The 17,693-nt window shown below is 35.1% G+C and overlaps 1 protein-coding gene across 2 annotated transcripts in view; it reads right to left on the bottom strand.

Moving 5' to 3' along the window:
- LOC111511557 (dynamin) overlaps positions 1–17,133 on the bottom strand; it is a 39,805-nt gene extending 22,672 nt beyond the window's left edge. Inside the window, exons 1-5 of one of the 2 annotated variants that reach the window (XM_074169457.1) lie at positions 16,622–17,130; positions 10,569–10,642; positions 5,384–5,533; positions 4,781–4,984; positions 479–671 (exon numbers count right to left, since the gene is read on the bottom strand). In XM_074169457.1, the coding sequence (XP_074025558.1) occupies positions 479–671; positions 4,781–4,984; positions 5,384–5,533; positions 10,569–10,642; positions 16,622–16,785 (785 nt within the window). In that variant the 5' untranslated portion in view covers positions 16,786–17,130. Of the gene's footprint in view, positions 1–478; positions 672–4,780; positions 4,985–5,383; positions 5,534–10,568; positions 10,643–16,621 lie in introns of both variants that reach the window. The other variant, XM_074169459.1, reaches the window with a different exon arrangement.
- Positions 17,134–17,693: the final 560 nt, after the last annotated feature.

Here is a 17,693-nt window from a genome sequence, read left to right on the forward strand (position 1 = left end):
CAGGAGTATTGATTCTGCTATTTTTTGCTCACAAAGAGTATTCAACAAGAACCCCTAGAATTTAGATCAATCTTCTTGTTGTCCTAACGAGTATCTAGTGGACTTCAAAGACTCCAGGAAATCGGTGTGTGGGAAATATGATACATTCTTTCGAAACTGCAACTGCATGAACAATTGTTTGAGTTTGGTGAATAAGTAGGAAACATTCTCGTTCTCGTTCATCGTTAAAACCTCGTTCTTGAAATTATCATGAATAAACCTTGTAAAATGCTATTTAAATGCTATGAAACAAGTGTTTCCTGAATTACCAAATCCAATTTTTTTCTCAAGATTTTCAGGACAATTGTCTACTGAAATGTATGAGAAATGTATAGATCCGAAATGAAAATATAAAATCAAAAGTGTGAAAATTGCGAAAAAAGTTAGCGGGACAAAAAAACATATTGTACTTATGAAACAATTCTTTGTTTTTCCTTACCTCAAAAAGAATTTGCGTTCTGCTTCAATGGCAAGTTTAATATCCTTTTGACCATTTATATCTTTCTGGGATCGGTTCACTACCCCCACGTACCCTCTTCGAAGGGGCAACAATTTATTTTCTAAAATATACCTAGCGTCTGTTCCTTCGTCCATGATGTCTAACTTTGTGATGACCCCGATTGTTCTATCTCCTAAAAATCCAGCGGAAAAATTTCAACCAAATATTCTCTATTAGTCTACCTTTCGAAGCATTAACGAAAGATATATGATGGAATCGGCCGATACTTGATGAAAATCCATAACTAACGTATTCCAAAAACACTTTATTGTGAGATTTTCACTAAATTGTTTTACAAAAACGCAACACGTGTTTCGCCATACAATGGCTTCATCTGGCGTGGGAAAGACACGCCTCTTCTTTCCTGAACCTCATCATTTCTCTTTTCACATACGCTCAAAAATGCATACAGTGCATTTCTTTAATGTCCTCATCCTTTCATTTTTTGAACGGGTCAACTCAAAAAATTGAAATTTGGGATAATGAAATTAATACTTGAATACCATATTTTGAAGTGAAATTGACAGATGCAACTTTCATGATGGGGACTGGGCGCCATCTGGGAAAAAATTTAATGGAAAGGGGGTCTTGTAACACATCCTTTTGAAGCTCCTGACAAATGCTTCACAACCCTAGAATATAATATCAATATCTTCAACTACTACAAAATGGAGGAACTTTCAATAATTGCCTGAATACATTGACATTCAACTACATAATATGAGGTAATAAGCTTGATGTCAGTTCAGAAGATGCTAGAAATGGTTGCCTTGAACTTCTTGATATATGAACAGCCTATCCGATATTTTACGCTGAACATTTTCTAACACAGTAACGTCAATATGTCTACAAATATTTATTATTCTCTGCCGTATATCCAATATTGAAGCAGGTTCAGTTTCGCACACCTTTAACTTCAATTATCCCCATAAAAAATCCAAAGTTGTCAAATCTGGCGAGCGGGCTGGTCATTCTGTAGGACTTCGACGGTCAATCCAACGACCGGGAAAAGTAGTATCCAAATAGTTTCTTACTTGTCTGGAGTAATGTGGTGGTGCTCCATCTTGTTGGAATACAATATCCACATCGAATTCATTAGGATTCGCTTCGACGATTTCAGTGATGAGAGGGTTAACAGTAGTTTCCAGCATATTCAAATACAGTTCCCCTGTTGAATTTTCATCAATAAATAGAGGTCCTACAATATGGTTTTCCAATATCCCCAATTTTTTTCGATATTAGGTATGTGTCTCCCGGAAAACGTGAGGGTTGGTGTTAGTTCAATAACATGATTTCGCAGAATTCTGTTCTTCGATCAGGGTCATCTTCAGTTAATTGGTGTACCATTTTAATTTTGTATGGATGATATCTATTCCTCTTCAAAAGTCTCCACACAGTAGAAGGAGACTCCTCACAAACATTCGCGCGACTGTTCAAGATTTACTACCATCTCACCAATTATTTGCACTTGCTATTTTTCCGGAATAGACGGATGATCTGGGGGCTTTTTGTTATGTACACTACCAGTAGTTGTGAATTTGGATACAAGTTTCCTCAAATATTTTCTACAGATAGGACGATTCGGAAAACGTTCAATGAAAATCCTTTCGGTCTCGTGAAAATTACGCGTCGCACCGTAAATAAAAATTGCTTCAATTTTTTCTTCAAATTGACGAGAATTGACCATTTTAGAGGTTGTTAACGTGATACTTTTCTACTGGTAAAACCGAAAACTAAATGAGAATATTCTAACTGAACAATTATGTTCATTGTCGTACTGATATTTTTTGTCGTTTTTATATACAAAAAATAACTTATTAAAAATCTTATCGCGTTGTTGGAATTGCCATATGGCAGATAAAAAGGAATATTTCTAGAAATATCGATATTGATGTGTTTGTCTTCAGGGAATTATCAAATGTTCCGCCATTTTGTAGTAGGTGAAGATATTGACTTCAGATTCTAGGATTGTGACGTATTCATCACGAGCTTCAAAATGATGTGTCACAAAACCCCCTCTCCATAATTTTTTTTCCAGATGGCGCCAAGTCGCCATCTTGAAAGTTTTATTCTGTCAATTTCACTTCAAAATAAAGTATTCATACATTAATTTCATTATCCCAAATTTAAATTTTTTGAGTTGACCCGTTCAAAAAATAAAAGGTGGAGGACATTGAAGAAATCAACTGTAAGTACACAAAGGTATCAGATAATAGAAGAGTCGCTCATCTATTTTGTATGATTGACCTTGAAGTTTCAGAAACAAGCGTTTACAGTCGTCTTCATGAGGCTGGTGGTACGGATTCATGTTGATGATCCTGAACTCTACGCTTCATAAAAAGAGAACTCGATCAGTCCTTGAGAATGGTGGAAGGGTGCCAGTAAACTATCGGTATGGAATATTAAAAAGGGGAGAATGGGGATTATGAATAGGATGTGCAGCTCGTAGATGAAAGCATCCTGAACTATTGGGATACAGGAGAGACGAGTTTTCACCTCTTAGAGGAACAACGCCACTCACAAAAGGTAGCCTCTGCGAAGAATTCTCTCTGCGGCAAGTATCAGCGCTAACTCCGGAAGAATAAAGTTACTGCTACAAATGATCCTTGTGGTTCTGGTCTTATTCTATTTCTTTGGGGTAGTGAAGTATGCTGGGGGTTCTGATCTTATTCTATTTCGTTGGGGTACTGAAGTGAAGTGGGTAAGTACTGTATCTGTAACGCTATCTAAAGTGCTGTCTACGGTAATATTTCTCCAGTAACAGGAATACTGTAGATTTGCTCGTGTATACACAACAGAATGATACTGGATTTGTGTGATGATTGTCAGACCAATGATCACTCATGGTGCAATTGCCTGGTGGCAGAAGGCTTTACAGAAAACGGCCCAGGTGAAGCTCTCTGGCTTACAGAGACAGGCTTGTCTGGCCATCAGTGGTGTCATCACTACCACACCGTCAGCGGCCATGGAGATCCTTTTAGATCTACCTCCTCTTCACATTTTTCTAGAGAGAGGGGCTAGATGGACTGCATACAGACTTGTACACATTGCCAATTGCACAAATGAATGTAATGCAGAGAGAAACAGACTGTTGGAAGAATCTAACCTCATACACAAGTCAATAAAAACATTCTCGGACAGTCAAGCGGCGTTGGAAGCTAAACGTCTAAATTGGTAGCAAATTGCCAAAAACGACTCTCCTCGATAGGAAGACTTAACAGATTGCCTCTGGTCTGGATTCCTGGCCATACTGGCCTGGAAGGCAATGAGGCTGCTGACTTCTTTGCAAAGGAAGGTGCTGCAAGGAGCTTCATCGAACCAGAACCTGTCACTAGCATCACTTTAGACTTTGCCAAACAAACATTGAACACCTGGATGGCAAGAAGATTTATGGACTTCTGGCAGAATCTTCCACGATTGGCTCACTCCAAGGCGTTTATTCACCCTTCGAAGCTTGATACCAAACAGTTGTTACACTACAGTAGGGATGAACTACGATGTCTAACAGGCCTTCTTACAGGTCACTGTCATTTGAATCATCATATGCAGTGAATCAGACTGTCGGAAGACAGTTTGTGTCGCCTCTGTTTGGAAAATGATGAAATAGCAGAGCATATACTTTGTGCCTGCCCCTCTAGGGACCGAATCAGGTTTTTAGAGTTCGGCAGAGCCGTACGCTTACCATCTGACCTGAAAGACCACTCACCATACAAACTAATCGGCTTCGTGTGTGAATATGTGTGAGCCGTAATAAACCCTTGCGGGTTGCGCAAGACCCACTCACATTAGACCTAACCTATTCTAACTCCGGACAGCATATGTTAATAGGAACTTTTTTCTTGCAACGACCTAAGGAATCAACCTACATAGTTTCGTAGTTAGGAAACACCCTGTAGTTTACGAGTTTTGGACTATCTGAGTGTTAAAGTTAGAAAAGTGATGAATGCAACGTGGATTTTCGAACCAGCACTAATTGTTCTGACACCAAATGCACCATAAAAGTAAACAAATATTGAATGATACATAACAGTATAGATCATTATCAGAGGAATCAACAAATTAGTATTTTAGAGACTATGAAAATGGCGCCAAAATCCACAAAAGTGAGCATAAATAATTGACTGTCAAATGAATCGAATAAAAAAAACTATAAATAGTGTTACTTCGATTAAGAAATCAGAGCGCTTAAATTATAAAAGCAATCCAACAAATTGGTAATTATTTTCTGAAATATCTTCTTACCTTGAGGATCTACCTCTTTGGCAATTTGTAAGGCATCCGAGTTTGCTAAGTCAGTGTTTGCAGGAGTAACAGCTAAGATAAGGCACGTTTCTTTCGTGATGAATTGCAAAATCATACTCCTAATTTGTTGTTCTATGTCTGTAGGTTGATCTCCTATAGGAACTTTTGTCATTCCCGGTAAATCGATCAAAGTTATATTCAGTACTGTAAAATGTAAAGTGGAAAATAATTACGATAAAATTATTGAAGGTGAAAAAATCTTGAAATTCTTTACCCTCAATTTTTTGACAATTCTAATCATGCTTGATCGTTATATAAACGACTGAGAACATTTATAACAATATATTAGATTTCAACAGAAACATATTATAGTAGTAATAATGTAATAGTATTCTTTAAATGACATTTTTTTTGTAGATGACTCGATATTTTCTACTGACTTCTGAAACAACCTAATACTTGAACTAATACTTGATTCAGCTGACCAATTATTCCGAATGTGATATATCATGAAATATTTGAAAACATGCTGTTAACACTCCTTTTGTATTCGCTAAATTGAGTCTCTATTAGTAAAGGGAAAAACATACCTAAAGTACTTACCATTTGGTGAATATATTCTTAAACTAATTGGTAAACTAGATATTCCTTTATTACTACCGGTAACTCTGTCGGTTTCAGCCTCAATTTCTTTTCTAACCTCGTCGAAATCAGTGTATTTTTTTCCTTTGCAGTGTAAAAACTCAGCATATTCTGTAGAAAAAACAACACGCTAGTAAATAAGCGAGGAATCCTCAGAAGTCTTCATGAAACTTATACGAGTTGTGGAGGGCAGGAAAATAACCTTTTAAAGACATATTCAATCCATAATAATTTCGGATATGAAAAAAGAATCGATAATTTCATACAAAATTTCATATACTGGGAGTAACAGTAATTTATCTAAATTTAAGATAGTTTGAAAAAAAATATCATATTGATTAGGGAAACATATATTTAATCGTTCTGGCATGCCATGCGATATCCTTGAATTTCCTAGAAATTCAAGGATTTCCTGGAGATTCATCTCCTACCAAGCTCCAAACTCATATTTTGATTGAGAATTTTCAATGGAGTATCAAAACTAACTCTCGTTAACTACGATTCAGATGAAAGCAAACTTATGAAAACGTAGGACATATCAAACTATTTGAATAAACGGAATATCCAATTAAACCTCAATTGTATAAATGGCATACCCACTTTGTTTATAACGTAAAGATTATTTCTGTTGATTAGTGAAACATTGGAATTGGAAAAACCCGTAGAATTCAATTGGACATTTCAAAAACATATTTTCATTTCTGCGGCCTTGCTTAGATATGATGAGAGAAGTGCAATCTACGAGAAAATCCAGGATATTCCAGAGTCAACAACATTTTTTTTTATATTCCTTCCATCTTTCCTTGACTTCTTGTATATTATTTTTCCTTGGAGACCAGATATCGCCATGATTACACCATGCTTACGTTCAACTGTTCGCGGATACAGTTGATCCAGTAACATATCTCTCTAGATTCGTGTTGAGATCCTTTTCAAGCAATCGCAATCAAGAAACATGGAGAGTCAAGAGCTGTTGCGCTTGATATTTATAAGGCCTTTGACCGTGTGTGAGTACTCCTGGGTACTCTTCTAGGACTGGCTCACTCCAAGGCGTTTATTCGCCCTTAGAAACTTGCTACCAAACAGTTGTTCGACTACAGTAGGAATCAACTACGATGTCTAACATGCCTTCTTACAGGTCACTGTCATTTGAATCATTATATGCAGAGACTCGGACTGTCGGAAGACAGTTTGTGTCGCTTCTGTTTGGAAAATGATAAAACACCAGAGCACATACTTTGTGCCTGCCCCGCTGGGGACCGAATCATAGCCGTATTCTTACCATCTGACCTGAAAGACCACTCACCATACAAACTGATCGGCTTCGTTAAGAAGCTGAGTTTATTTGGTCGAGTGTGAATAGGTGTTAGACACAATAAACCCTTGTGGGTTGCGGTGGAGGGTTGAATAGACCCACTCACTTTGGACCTAACCTAACCTAACTCCTGTTGGAAATGAATAGCTTTTTTTTCAGGCCTTCGATGAATTCAGTCTTAGTAGTTGAGTAATAGGTAGTATCATTTGAGCCAGACTTTGTTAAAATAACGGCAACAGATTTATATGAAATAAAAGATGTTTCTCAAAGCTTTGACATGGATCGTCAACCGGCAAACCACTTGCTATCTCTCTCTGCCATTTTTTCTTCAAGCAGACAACTATAGTGAAATTCCACAATGGTAGGCCCTAAATTGTCAGAAATATTATTGCATCAAAACGAAAACATTGTTGTCAAGGTCATAGGAATCATAGTTTGTTTGAAGGTGACTGACAATGTTTCATGATAAATTTCACTAGTTCGGACTTCCATTGTCTACTATATAAAATGATTTGAAATCCCTGAAACAACTAAAAAAGAAGAATTAAAAATGAGATAGCTGAAAATAATAATTATATTAACCAAAATAAACCTGAAATGAAATAATAGTGAAATAAAATACAAGTAAAAATAGAACAATTGAATAAATTAAAAAAAAAATAAAGAAATGAAAAAAGAAAGAAAATAAAAATAAAAAGTGAAGAGATTCCAAGTCACGTTAGTTCACGACGTTTCGATTGTTAGTATCTACAATCGTCTTGGTTAATATAATTATTATTTTCAGCTATCTCATTTTTAATTCTTCTTTTTTAGTTGTTTCAGGAATTTCAAATCATTTTATATAGTAGACAATGGAAGTCCGAACTAGTGAAATTTCGGAATCATAGTATTGAACAAACCTTAGCAGCCAGATCTATGAGGTAGCTGCATTTGGTTTTAGAGTTGTCATTAAAAGACGAATCAGTTCTGATATAACAGTTTCAGAAAAAAGTAAAAACACTATTCAAAACACTAGAAGAGTTGAAAATACGTGTTTTCACCTGAAAGCTAGGTTCGATTAACATATTTTCATTACACGCATCTTCGAAACCTTTGTGGATGATGAACTTTACACAGACAACAGACATTCATACAATAAAAGGCTATTAAATTAATTTGTTAGAACCAATTAACCCTTAACACCCCGCACTCATTACCAATTCGACCGCAGCTGGTGCACAGAAATCAACTATTGCCGTCTCTCACAATTTAGTATATTATAGTTTACAACATAAAGTAGAAAAAATCCTTTTTTTTGCAAATCACAGAATTTACAAAACTTGATTCTAAATATACAGAAAAATGTACTGAATTGGCTATTAAGTAATTCGAAATAATCCTGTACAATTAAAACTTCATCTAGAGATAAGTCATCAGCGCTTAAACACGAAAACAGTTTGAGAGATTCTACAAAAATATTGTTGAAATTTCATAAGAAAACCATGACCTCTCATAATTTATATCAGATTATTTGTAGAAAAATTTGTATTTTTCAGAACTTGGAAATAGTTCTTATGATTCATTTCTTGAAATTCCTTCAGGTTTCCATGTTCTTGTGTTATTTACAACTCTACATTGTGGCCCAGTAAGTGTACAAAAAGATTTTTTCAATTAATGCTCAATCGGAATTTAATTGCTTCAAACGCACTAAGAATGGATTGAGTTAAATATCATATAGGAAGCGACAAAAGATATACTGAAAATCATACTTTCGTATAATATACTTATATAGTTTCTGTATTCTGATTCAATAATATTCAAAGTAGCCACACTTGAATCACTTTGGCATAATTTTTCTTAAATTGGGGCGTATTTGTGAAATTTACTTGTATTTATATATTTTTTTAATAACTTCATGTTTGCTCCGACGATAGTCTAGTCAACAAGTTCAAAAACATGAAAAATAGAGATAAAGGTCCTAAAAATATGAGCGATAGCTCATTCGATTCGGAATCACCTCTAGAAAAATGTTTTTGAAGGATTTTGGTGCAGGTGAAAAATTGCAATTGTTATTAATAAAATAAGATTTAGAATGGTATTTAGTTTTTCGTTAATAACTCAAAAAATATTAATATTTAAGCAATTTTAAAGCTCGTTAAAGAGGAGGAAATTTCCGATAAAAAAGTCCCGACTCCCGAAACTCTATCTCCATTATTTATAATTTTAATTTGACAAGTTTAAAATTTATAGGCCAATTATTTATACCTTTTATCCCATTATTCATGCCAAGGAGATTGGGAAAAAAATTGGTAATTACCAATTGAATAACTTTTTCGATTCATTCAAGTGTAAAGAAGATCCTAGATTTTTTTTTTAATTTTGAAAATTGCATTTTATGTATTTATTTCTTTTGATAAACTCTCTTTAGCGGCAGTGTGCGCATGCCGTAACAGCCGCGCGTAACCCTATTTTCAACGTCAAATCAAAATTATAAATAATGGAGATAGAGTTAAGGGAGTCGGGACTTTTGTATCGGAAATTTCCTTCTCTTTAACGAGCTTTTTTCTAAATTCCTTAAATATTAAATTTTTTTGATTTATTAACGAAAAACTAAATACCATTTTTTTAAAATCTTATTTTGTTAATAACAATTTCAAATTTTTACCTGCACCAAAATCCTTAAAAAAATTTATAGAGGTAATTCCGAATCGAATGAGCTATCGCTCATATTTTTAGGACCTTTATCTCTATTTTTCATGTTTTTTTTCATGTTTTTGAACTTGTTGATTATACTACGATATTCAACAGAATAAATATGACCTTTCATTAGGCGCTTCCTATCATTATATTTGAATAAACCATTATATCATTAGTTCGGACTTCCATTGTCTAATATGATATAAATTGATTTGAAATCCCTGAAAGGTTCTGTAAAAAATTAAAAAGATTAGCTGAAAAATAACAAGATTCGCATTGCCGAGCACAAGAAACACACATAGCGAGGAGAAACCTGCAAATCAGGAATAGCAGAGCATCAACATAATACCAAGTAGACTCCACAAGGAGAAACACTGGTTTAGGAGAAAATTCAAAGAAGTCGCATATATGTTGTCCAACAACGCATTTAGCCAAGCTAGCGTAGAGATACGCAACATATGGAAACCTCTAACCAAGCGGAACACGACTAACTCCCGCTAAACGGTCAGATTTCGGAGGAATAGGTCCAGTTTAGTGAAGGAAGCTATAGATTATGCTGTAGACGACCCCTCCCGATATAGAAGGCCCAGACACTCTTTCGAATGCGGCCCTCATGTCCCCCGTTGACAGTTGAACAATCTTTTCATCCTAACACCCTAGCCAGGCGGGGGTTCACCGTGAAGGGCGGTACTGATGTCTGAGGACATTCATGCCGCCATCCCATGATCAGTTATGACCCATTTGTCCTTCTGACAACGTCAGTCGTAAGGGTAAGGGAGCCAGGCTCCAACCTGTTCAAAACTAAGATATCATTGGTCCAGTTATCACCCGAAGACGATTGTGGATACTAACAATCGAAACGTCGTGAAGTAACTTGATTTGGAATCTTGCGTTTCGTCGGCGTACGGGTGTTGTTTGATCGGTAACTAAACCAGTGGACTCAAAATTATCCACCATATTGCGACCGTAAAATGGGGGAAGAGCGCGGTACGTTGCCGGAACACGACACCCATTTCGGAAAAACAATTTTATTATTTGCACGTGTGGTTGTATGCTATATCCATCCATGTAATTTTGCAAAACAGACTGAATAAGTGACAACTAATTTGAAATTTATCAAATTATTAATCATGTTATTTTAATGAATAAACTCACCGACTTTTGAATATACAAGTTGCAAAACTAAAGGTCTCCTCGTTACGATTCCAGATCCCCTCGGTAGAAAATCTCTAGAACAAAACAGATGATTATAGTTGATTACGTGGAAAGTTTTAGAAACCGTTTTTTATGGTAATTGCCAGCTTGTGATGAAAATCTCATGTAACTATCATTGCGGATGATTATTAGCATTTGTTTTATCGTTCGGCTCCATAATTAATTTTTTAGGAACAAATATTTGCAACATATTCGTCAGCAACTTGTTTGTATACACCTAAAGTAAACGCAATGTTTATGAATCTTTTTGTTTAGGTGGCGCAGTATTTTTGCTATGACTAATATTTGTTGAATGGTGTTTTAACTTTGCTTCGAATTGGAGAAACAAATTGAAATGTACCAAACATAATTTAATTCATTAATAACTATTTATACTGAGTAAATTTGACATGAGAACACCCAGTAATAGCTTAAATATTTCATTCATGGGAAAACGCTTTTTATTGGCTTTCACTTTTCCATCTTCATAAAAAATTGTGGTAAAATTCCAATGGAAGGAAGAATGCGAACACTAATGTCTCCTTAAAATATACCTCTTTCAATTTAGACAATATTCCTATGGCTGGTATTGAATCAATCGAGCGTATGAATGTCTTTACGTCTATAATCGTGACATGAGTAGATTTGTTCCATCTGTGACACGAAGTCGTAAGTCATTTTTCCAAAAACTAATCCCTCCGAAAAATATACCCCTTCTGTTTGTAGAGTAGGGAAGGTGAGTATAGGCCCACAGCACTTAGGCCACATGTTACTGTACATCTTCGCGATGAGTTGTCCTTCTAGGCCATCGTCCATCCTGTCCTTTCCAGGAAAGTGGACAGGTCACTAGGAGATATTTCCTTTATATCGGCAGGTGTAGGCCAAGACTCGCCGAACACACACTCTCTTATCGACGATAACTCCGGACACTCGCATAGGACATACCTGCATAGAGGTGTGTCACTAGTCCCATAATATGGAGGTGGTTCCTCAGTTGACAGTGGTCAGAAATCCTACTGTTAAGCGGAGGTTTTTCCTGGTCGTTGAGAGATATTTCTTCAGCTCCAGCTTCCCAGGGTCGCCCAGAGTGATCCTGGCAAGACTGCATCCTTTGATTCCATCCCATCTCTTTAGGGAATGAGCATGGGTGAGACGTTTGGCTAGTTCCGCAAGTGTCGAAGTCATCAGGTCGTAGTTGTCACTGGGTCCTAAAATTCTTAATCCAACTGCTTCCTTACCTGAAGAGTCGGCAATGCAATTACCTTTACTCCTGTCGTGCCCTTCAACCCATCTAAGGATAATGTTATTATCTACCGAGGCTTTGGCTTAATCTTGGTGGCACTCTAGTACTAGCCCTGAGGTAACACGTTGTCTGTTCAAGACTAAGCTCGTCTACTAACAGTGCAGATTGTTATGTTTTTGCCAGAAATTCCTTTCCCGGTTATTTCTTTTGTGGCGATTGAGATTCCAGCCAGTTATGTTTGAACCACGCTGGTATTTTTTCCTATTCCTCACTTAATCCTTAGGCTTAGTGATCTGGAGTAAACTCCACATCCTGAGTCTTATTTGGTTTTTGAGCCGTCTGTACAGATGCGTATTACATTTGTAGCATCTGACTCTGTGTTCTCTTTTATTTGTATTTTGTAGGATTTATTGAACACAAATCTGAGTTCAATTGCATCACTGTCTGCCTGCAGCAGAGGTTACTCAGTAAGCGTTTCCCGTCATAGGTTTAGCTTCAATTGACCCATTCCTTCTTCGAGGTTTACACCAGCCGTGCGCAATCATAACTAGGCCATTAACGCAACCTCCTTAACGTACAGGTCCAGAGGGGTCAGGCTAGTAATGAATTCCTTTGTCGCGATCTTATTATTGCAGTGTAGATACAGGTGACTACACGGGGTGTAAGACCCCTTTCAACTTAATTTATTCATGTTTTGGTATATCTACATGTTTTTTATATTAAAATAGTCATACGACCAAAGATGGGTTTATCAGAATTCGAGTATAACCCATGAAAAATCAATAATGTGTTCAAAGGTTTATGCATACTGACTAAAAAGTTAGTACGCCTATGGGATTATTCAGATTGAGTTATTTATTACTGCACATCTCTTGAAAATGGACTATAGGGAACAATTTTTATTGTAACAGTGTATTGTTGAAGATCCACCTGGCGCACGTCTATACGGAAACAATTTTTAGTACAGTCAAATTGTAATTTCGATTCAAGTTAGCTTATTTACTTTTATTGTTGAAGAGCTGTGTTTGCGATTCAAGTTAGTTTATTTTAGTTTCATTGTGAAAATATATATATATATATATATATATATATATATATATATATATATATATATATATATATACAGTGTGACCCATTTAAAATGGAACCACCCCTGTAGAATGTGCATTTTTCAATCAATCTCAATTTTTTTTTTATTGAAATATTAAGCATGAAAAACTGTATCTTGACACTAACTTTCACAATTTTAGTTTCATTTCCAAGGCACTCTATGGTTTTTTTGTTTGTCAAAAACGGCAAAAGTTTATTAGGCAATTTTTGTTTTCAAATTTGACTACACCACTGGATTTGTAGTCGTTATAAATCAAAACTGTCAAATTTTCATTAAAAAATATTTGTTAACAACGAAGTTACAACAACTTCAATTTTGGAAACAAAGTATTTGTTTGTAATTTTTATTCAGATTATAGACATATTTGAGATCTGACAACACTGTCATCACCAAGTAGAACACCAGTGAATTTGTACAGTGAAAATCCGAAGTCAACAGCTCAATGCGTTCTACAGTTATAACTCCTGAAAATATGGTAATGTGAGAGATTTGTGGTGCAAGCGTTTTGTAATAAAAATCTGACTACGCCACTGGATTTGTGGATAATATTCCCTTAAAATCATTCATTTGAGTGTAGGTTACGAGAAGTGTATTCTAGAATAACAGAAAATTAAAAATTCATTTTCAAGTTATGCAGTACTTAGTACATTCTTCCGCATAGCCGCTAAAATCAAATTGATTTAAAGCATGGAAATCATTTATTCAATAATAAAACACAGAGCAGGACAAAAATTGTTCCCTGTAAATTCTTCATAACTCAGCTAAAACAATCTTTTAGAGGAGATATCAATAATTTGAGGAAGCTGAACTCATTATGCAAAGGTTTTATAATAAATCAACAGTAGGCTGTGATTTTGACAGTTAATCATAAATAAAATAATAGTTGTTAGTTACGTGCATTTAATAATGGCTTTGCAATTATCATTAGAAGAAAGAATTGAAATTGTGAGAATTTCTGGGGACAATTATCATAGTGAAAGAGAAGCAGCTAGGATATTTAATCACAGACATCCAAATCGACTTCCCATTGACAGAAGCACCGTCAGTAAAATTAACAAAACATTTAAAGAAACCGGTGCAGTCAGCAAACATATTTACAAAAATAATCACCGAAGAAGAAAGTTAAACGAAGGTGCTGTTTTAGATTATTTTAGAAACCACCCAAACAGAAGTTAACGAGTCGCCAGTTTGGATTTAAACTTACCGAGAGAGACTATTCGACGATGTCTTAAACAAAACAAAATGAGAGCATTTAAACCTAAATTTCTTCACTCTTTAAAGGCAGGTGATGAAGTGAAACGTATGGAATTTTGTTTGTGGGCACAAGGCGAGTACCTGAATACAAGAAATTTTTTAAACTGCATAATGTTTAGTGATGAAGCTTCTTTCAGCACCAATGGGGTAGTTTCATCGCAAAATGCTCGGTATTGGGCTACGGAAAATCCGCACTGGATCATAAATTGTAAAAGTCAATATTCCGAAAAAGTTAACGTTTGGTGTGGTATAGTACAAAATAGAATAATAGGTCCATATTTTTTTGATGAAAACATAAACGGGCAAAATTTTTTGGAATTTCTAAATAACCAATTATCGGACGAAATAGATGAAATGCCTCTTGCGGAACAAGTAAATTTATATTTTCAGCTCGACGGCTGTTCCGTGCACAATTCGAGGATTGTTAAAGAGTGGCTAAATAACCAGTTTCCAAATCATTGGATAGGACGAGGTAGTGACTTAATTGAATGGCCACCTAGATCGCCTGATCTAACAATATTAGACTTTTTTCTGTGGGGTATTCTGACACAAAAAGTATACAGAACAAGACCAACGAATCGAGCTGAACTCATGCAAAGGATACGACAAGCTTGTGCCGAAATTACAGTTCAACAAATAAGAAATAGTGTAAACAATATTCGGAAGAGATACGATAAATGTATTGAACTTAATGGAGGTTTGGTAGAAGCCACAAAAATTTGAATGTTTAGTTTTAAATCAATGTTTATTTTAGTATCAGTTTTTTCTTAATGGCAATTAATTGTTGAATAAATACTTTGAAACTTGTTTGTATACATTTTGTTTTCATCAGCTATAGAAGAAGGTAGAGTAAGTTCAGAATCTCATAAAATGTGATTTTCCAGGTGCGCTGTTACAAAAGTACTATTATTTATTATTGGGAAACTTCCAAAAAGCTTACAAGTATGACCATTAATACTTCAAGATTCTATCAAGATTTGGTAAAAGCGCAATTGGGAGATCCCATGACATGAGATTCTGAACTTGGTCTACTACTGCGTAACTTGAAAATGAACTTTTAATTTTCTGTTATTCAATTATTCAATTTTTATTTTAATTTTCACTTCTCGTAACCTACACTCAAATGAATGATTTTAAGGGAATATTATCCACAAATCCAGTGGCGTAGTCAGATTTTTATTACAAAACGCTTGCACCACAAATCTCTCACATTACCATATTTTCAGGAGTTATAACTGTAGAACGCATTGAGCTGTTGACTTCGGATTTTCACTGTACAAATTCACTGGTGTTCTACTTGGTGATGACAGTGTTGTCATATCTCAAATATGTCTATAATCTGAATAAAAATTACAAACAAATACTTTGTTTCCAAAATTGAAGTTGTTGTAACTTCGTTGTTAACAAATATTTTTTAATGAAAATTTGACAGTTTTGATTTATAACGACTACGAATCCAGTGGTGTAGTCAAATTTGAAAACAAAAATTGCCTAATAAACTTTTGCCGTTTTTGACAAACAAAAAAAACCATAGAGTGCCTTGGAAATGAAACTAAAATTGTGAAAGTTAGTGTCAAGATACAGTTTTTCATGCTTAATATTTCAATAAAAAAAATTGAGATTGATTGAAAAATGCACATTCTACAGGGGTGGTTCCATTTTAAATGGGTCACACTGTATATATAATATTTTAGTGAAATCGTCAGTAAGACTTATTTTCTATCTAAAAACGTTTTCTTATTAACATTACAATTGGTGGTTTAGAAATTGTTTTCAATCGTTCATAATTTTTTTATCAATAATAAAATATATGCACTCGTTTATCGAATATACTGTTCTTTGTAACGCAACTGAGTATTTTGATTAATTATAAATAATCTTCAGAAGAGACATTTTCTGAAAAGTCTACTCATTTGTTGTAGCTGAAAACCATAAAAAAATCTCAGTTGAAATTCAAATAGCTTAGTATTAGTATTAAGTAGTTGAAATTCAAATAGCTTAGTATTAGTATTAGTAATTGTAATTTTCTGAACTTCCCAATTCTATCATTACCCATGTGAAGAAATTAGTGATTCCCGATTATCTTTTGAAATCCAGTATTAGTGGACTTTGGATTGTTTCTGAATGTACCGACATTCCTATCGTGAGCCCTTCAAAGTGTCAACACAACTCAAAATAAATTTATGAGTTTTGCAAAAACACTTTTGATGAATCTCAAATTAACAAAATATTTTTTAAATCCTTCCTTATTTCACTATACATTATCGCACCTCCATTTATCACAGCTTATAATCATCAACTTTAATTGAATGGTCATGTAGGTTAAGTAGATAATTTAAAAACTGATTCGAATCAAATAAAAACTTATATAGGTATGAAAACAAAGCAGTTTTTTAAAGTGCCTACCTGCCGACAAAGTTTTCCAAAACGGAACTTTTTCCCGCTGACTGTCCTCCCACCACAGCAATCTGTGGCAAATCCAGAGTTAAATGAACCCCGAGCTGAGTAAAGGCATCTTGTAACTTGTTCACTATCGGAATCAGCTGTTCCATACCCGTATTGCCAGCCATTTTCACACTTTCGTTCACATTTGTTTCCAACTGTTAACTGGCGAATATTTGTGAATAACACAACGATCACAGCCTTCTTTATTTACAACAGCTAGTGGTACGTACACACACGATGAACAGAACACTGCGAACCTCTGAGTCACTGATTTTGTTAATACTGGAGTGAAACGCCCGATCTTTCAGATAAGAAAGTCTGATTAAAATATTTTATTCGAACTGTATTTGTATGGCTTATCTTCTAATATTGTTCTGAAGTTAGGCAATCTTAGAGATCGCCTCATTGCACTTGCGGTATGTCTAGAATAATAACACCACTTTTTATGGGTTTTCATTCAGTAATAACAAATGTGTGACGTCATTTGATGATTGCATGATGTATTATTGGTTGCGTAGTTCAGAAGGTATGCTCTTTCATAGTTTATTGTTGTCTTTCACTTTCGGACAGATGGTTTCTTTTACGCCCACTAGATTTACCATTCATCATGAAAAATGAGTAAACCATTGGCGTCCCTAGAGGGACTGTACCTGTGTATCATGAATAGGATGACCAAATTATTCATCAGAAGTAGGTACTGGGTGTTAAAGATAGAAGATAACTTCTTTCAGGAAAAATTATTCAAAATTGTTGTCGAAGCTGTCATCTCCAGAAATAGCAACTTGTTTATTTTTTATGTTAAGCACAATTGAGCAAGTTCAGTCTTTTTTTTCACAATTAAAAAATATTACTCACTTATACCGAAAGAATATTAAGTCATAATGATCAGTCGGTTTGAGAATAGAAATAGGATGCTTAAAATCATTGTATTCAATTTTTTGGTAGGTCGGTAGCCGGTTGGTTCGACGTAGGTGCTTTGTTCACTCACTCGAATTGACTGCCGTGTTGGTCAGTGGTTCAAGCCCCAGGCTGA

The sequence above is a fragment of the Leptinotarsa decemlineata genome, unplaced genomic scaffold, assembly GCF_025532065.1.
Source record: "Leptinotarsa decemlineata unplaced genomic scaffold, Ldec_3_MD MMD2_P_RNA_scaffold_5, whole genome shotgun sequence".
In the NCBI taxonomy this organism is placed as follows: Eukaryota; Metazoa; Arthropoda; class Insecta; order Coleoptera; family Chrysomelidae; genus Leptinotarsa; species Leptinotarsa decemlineata.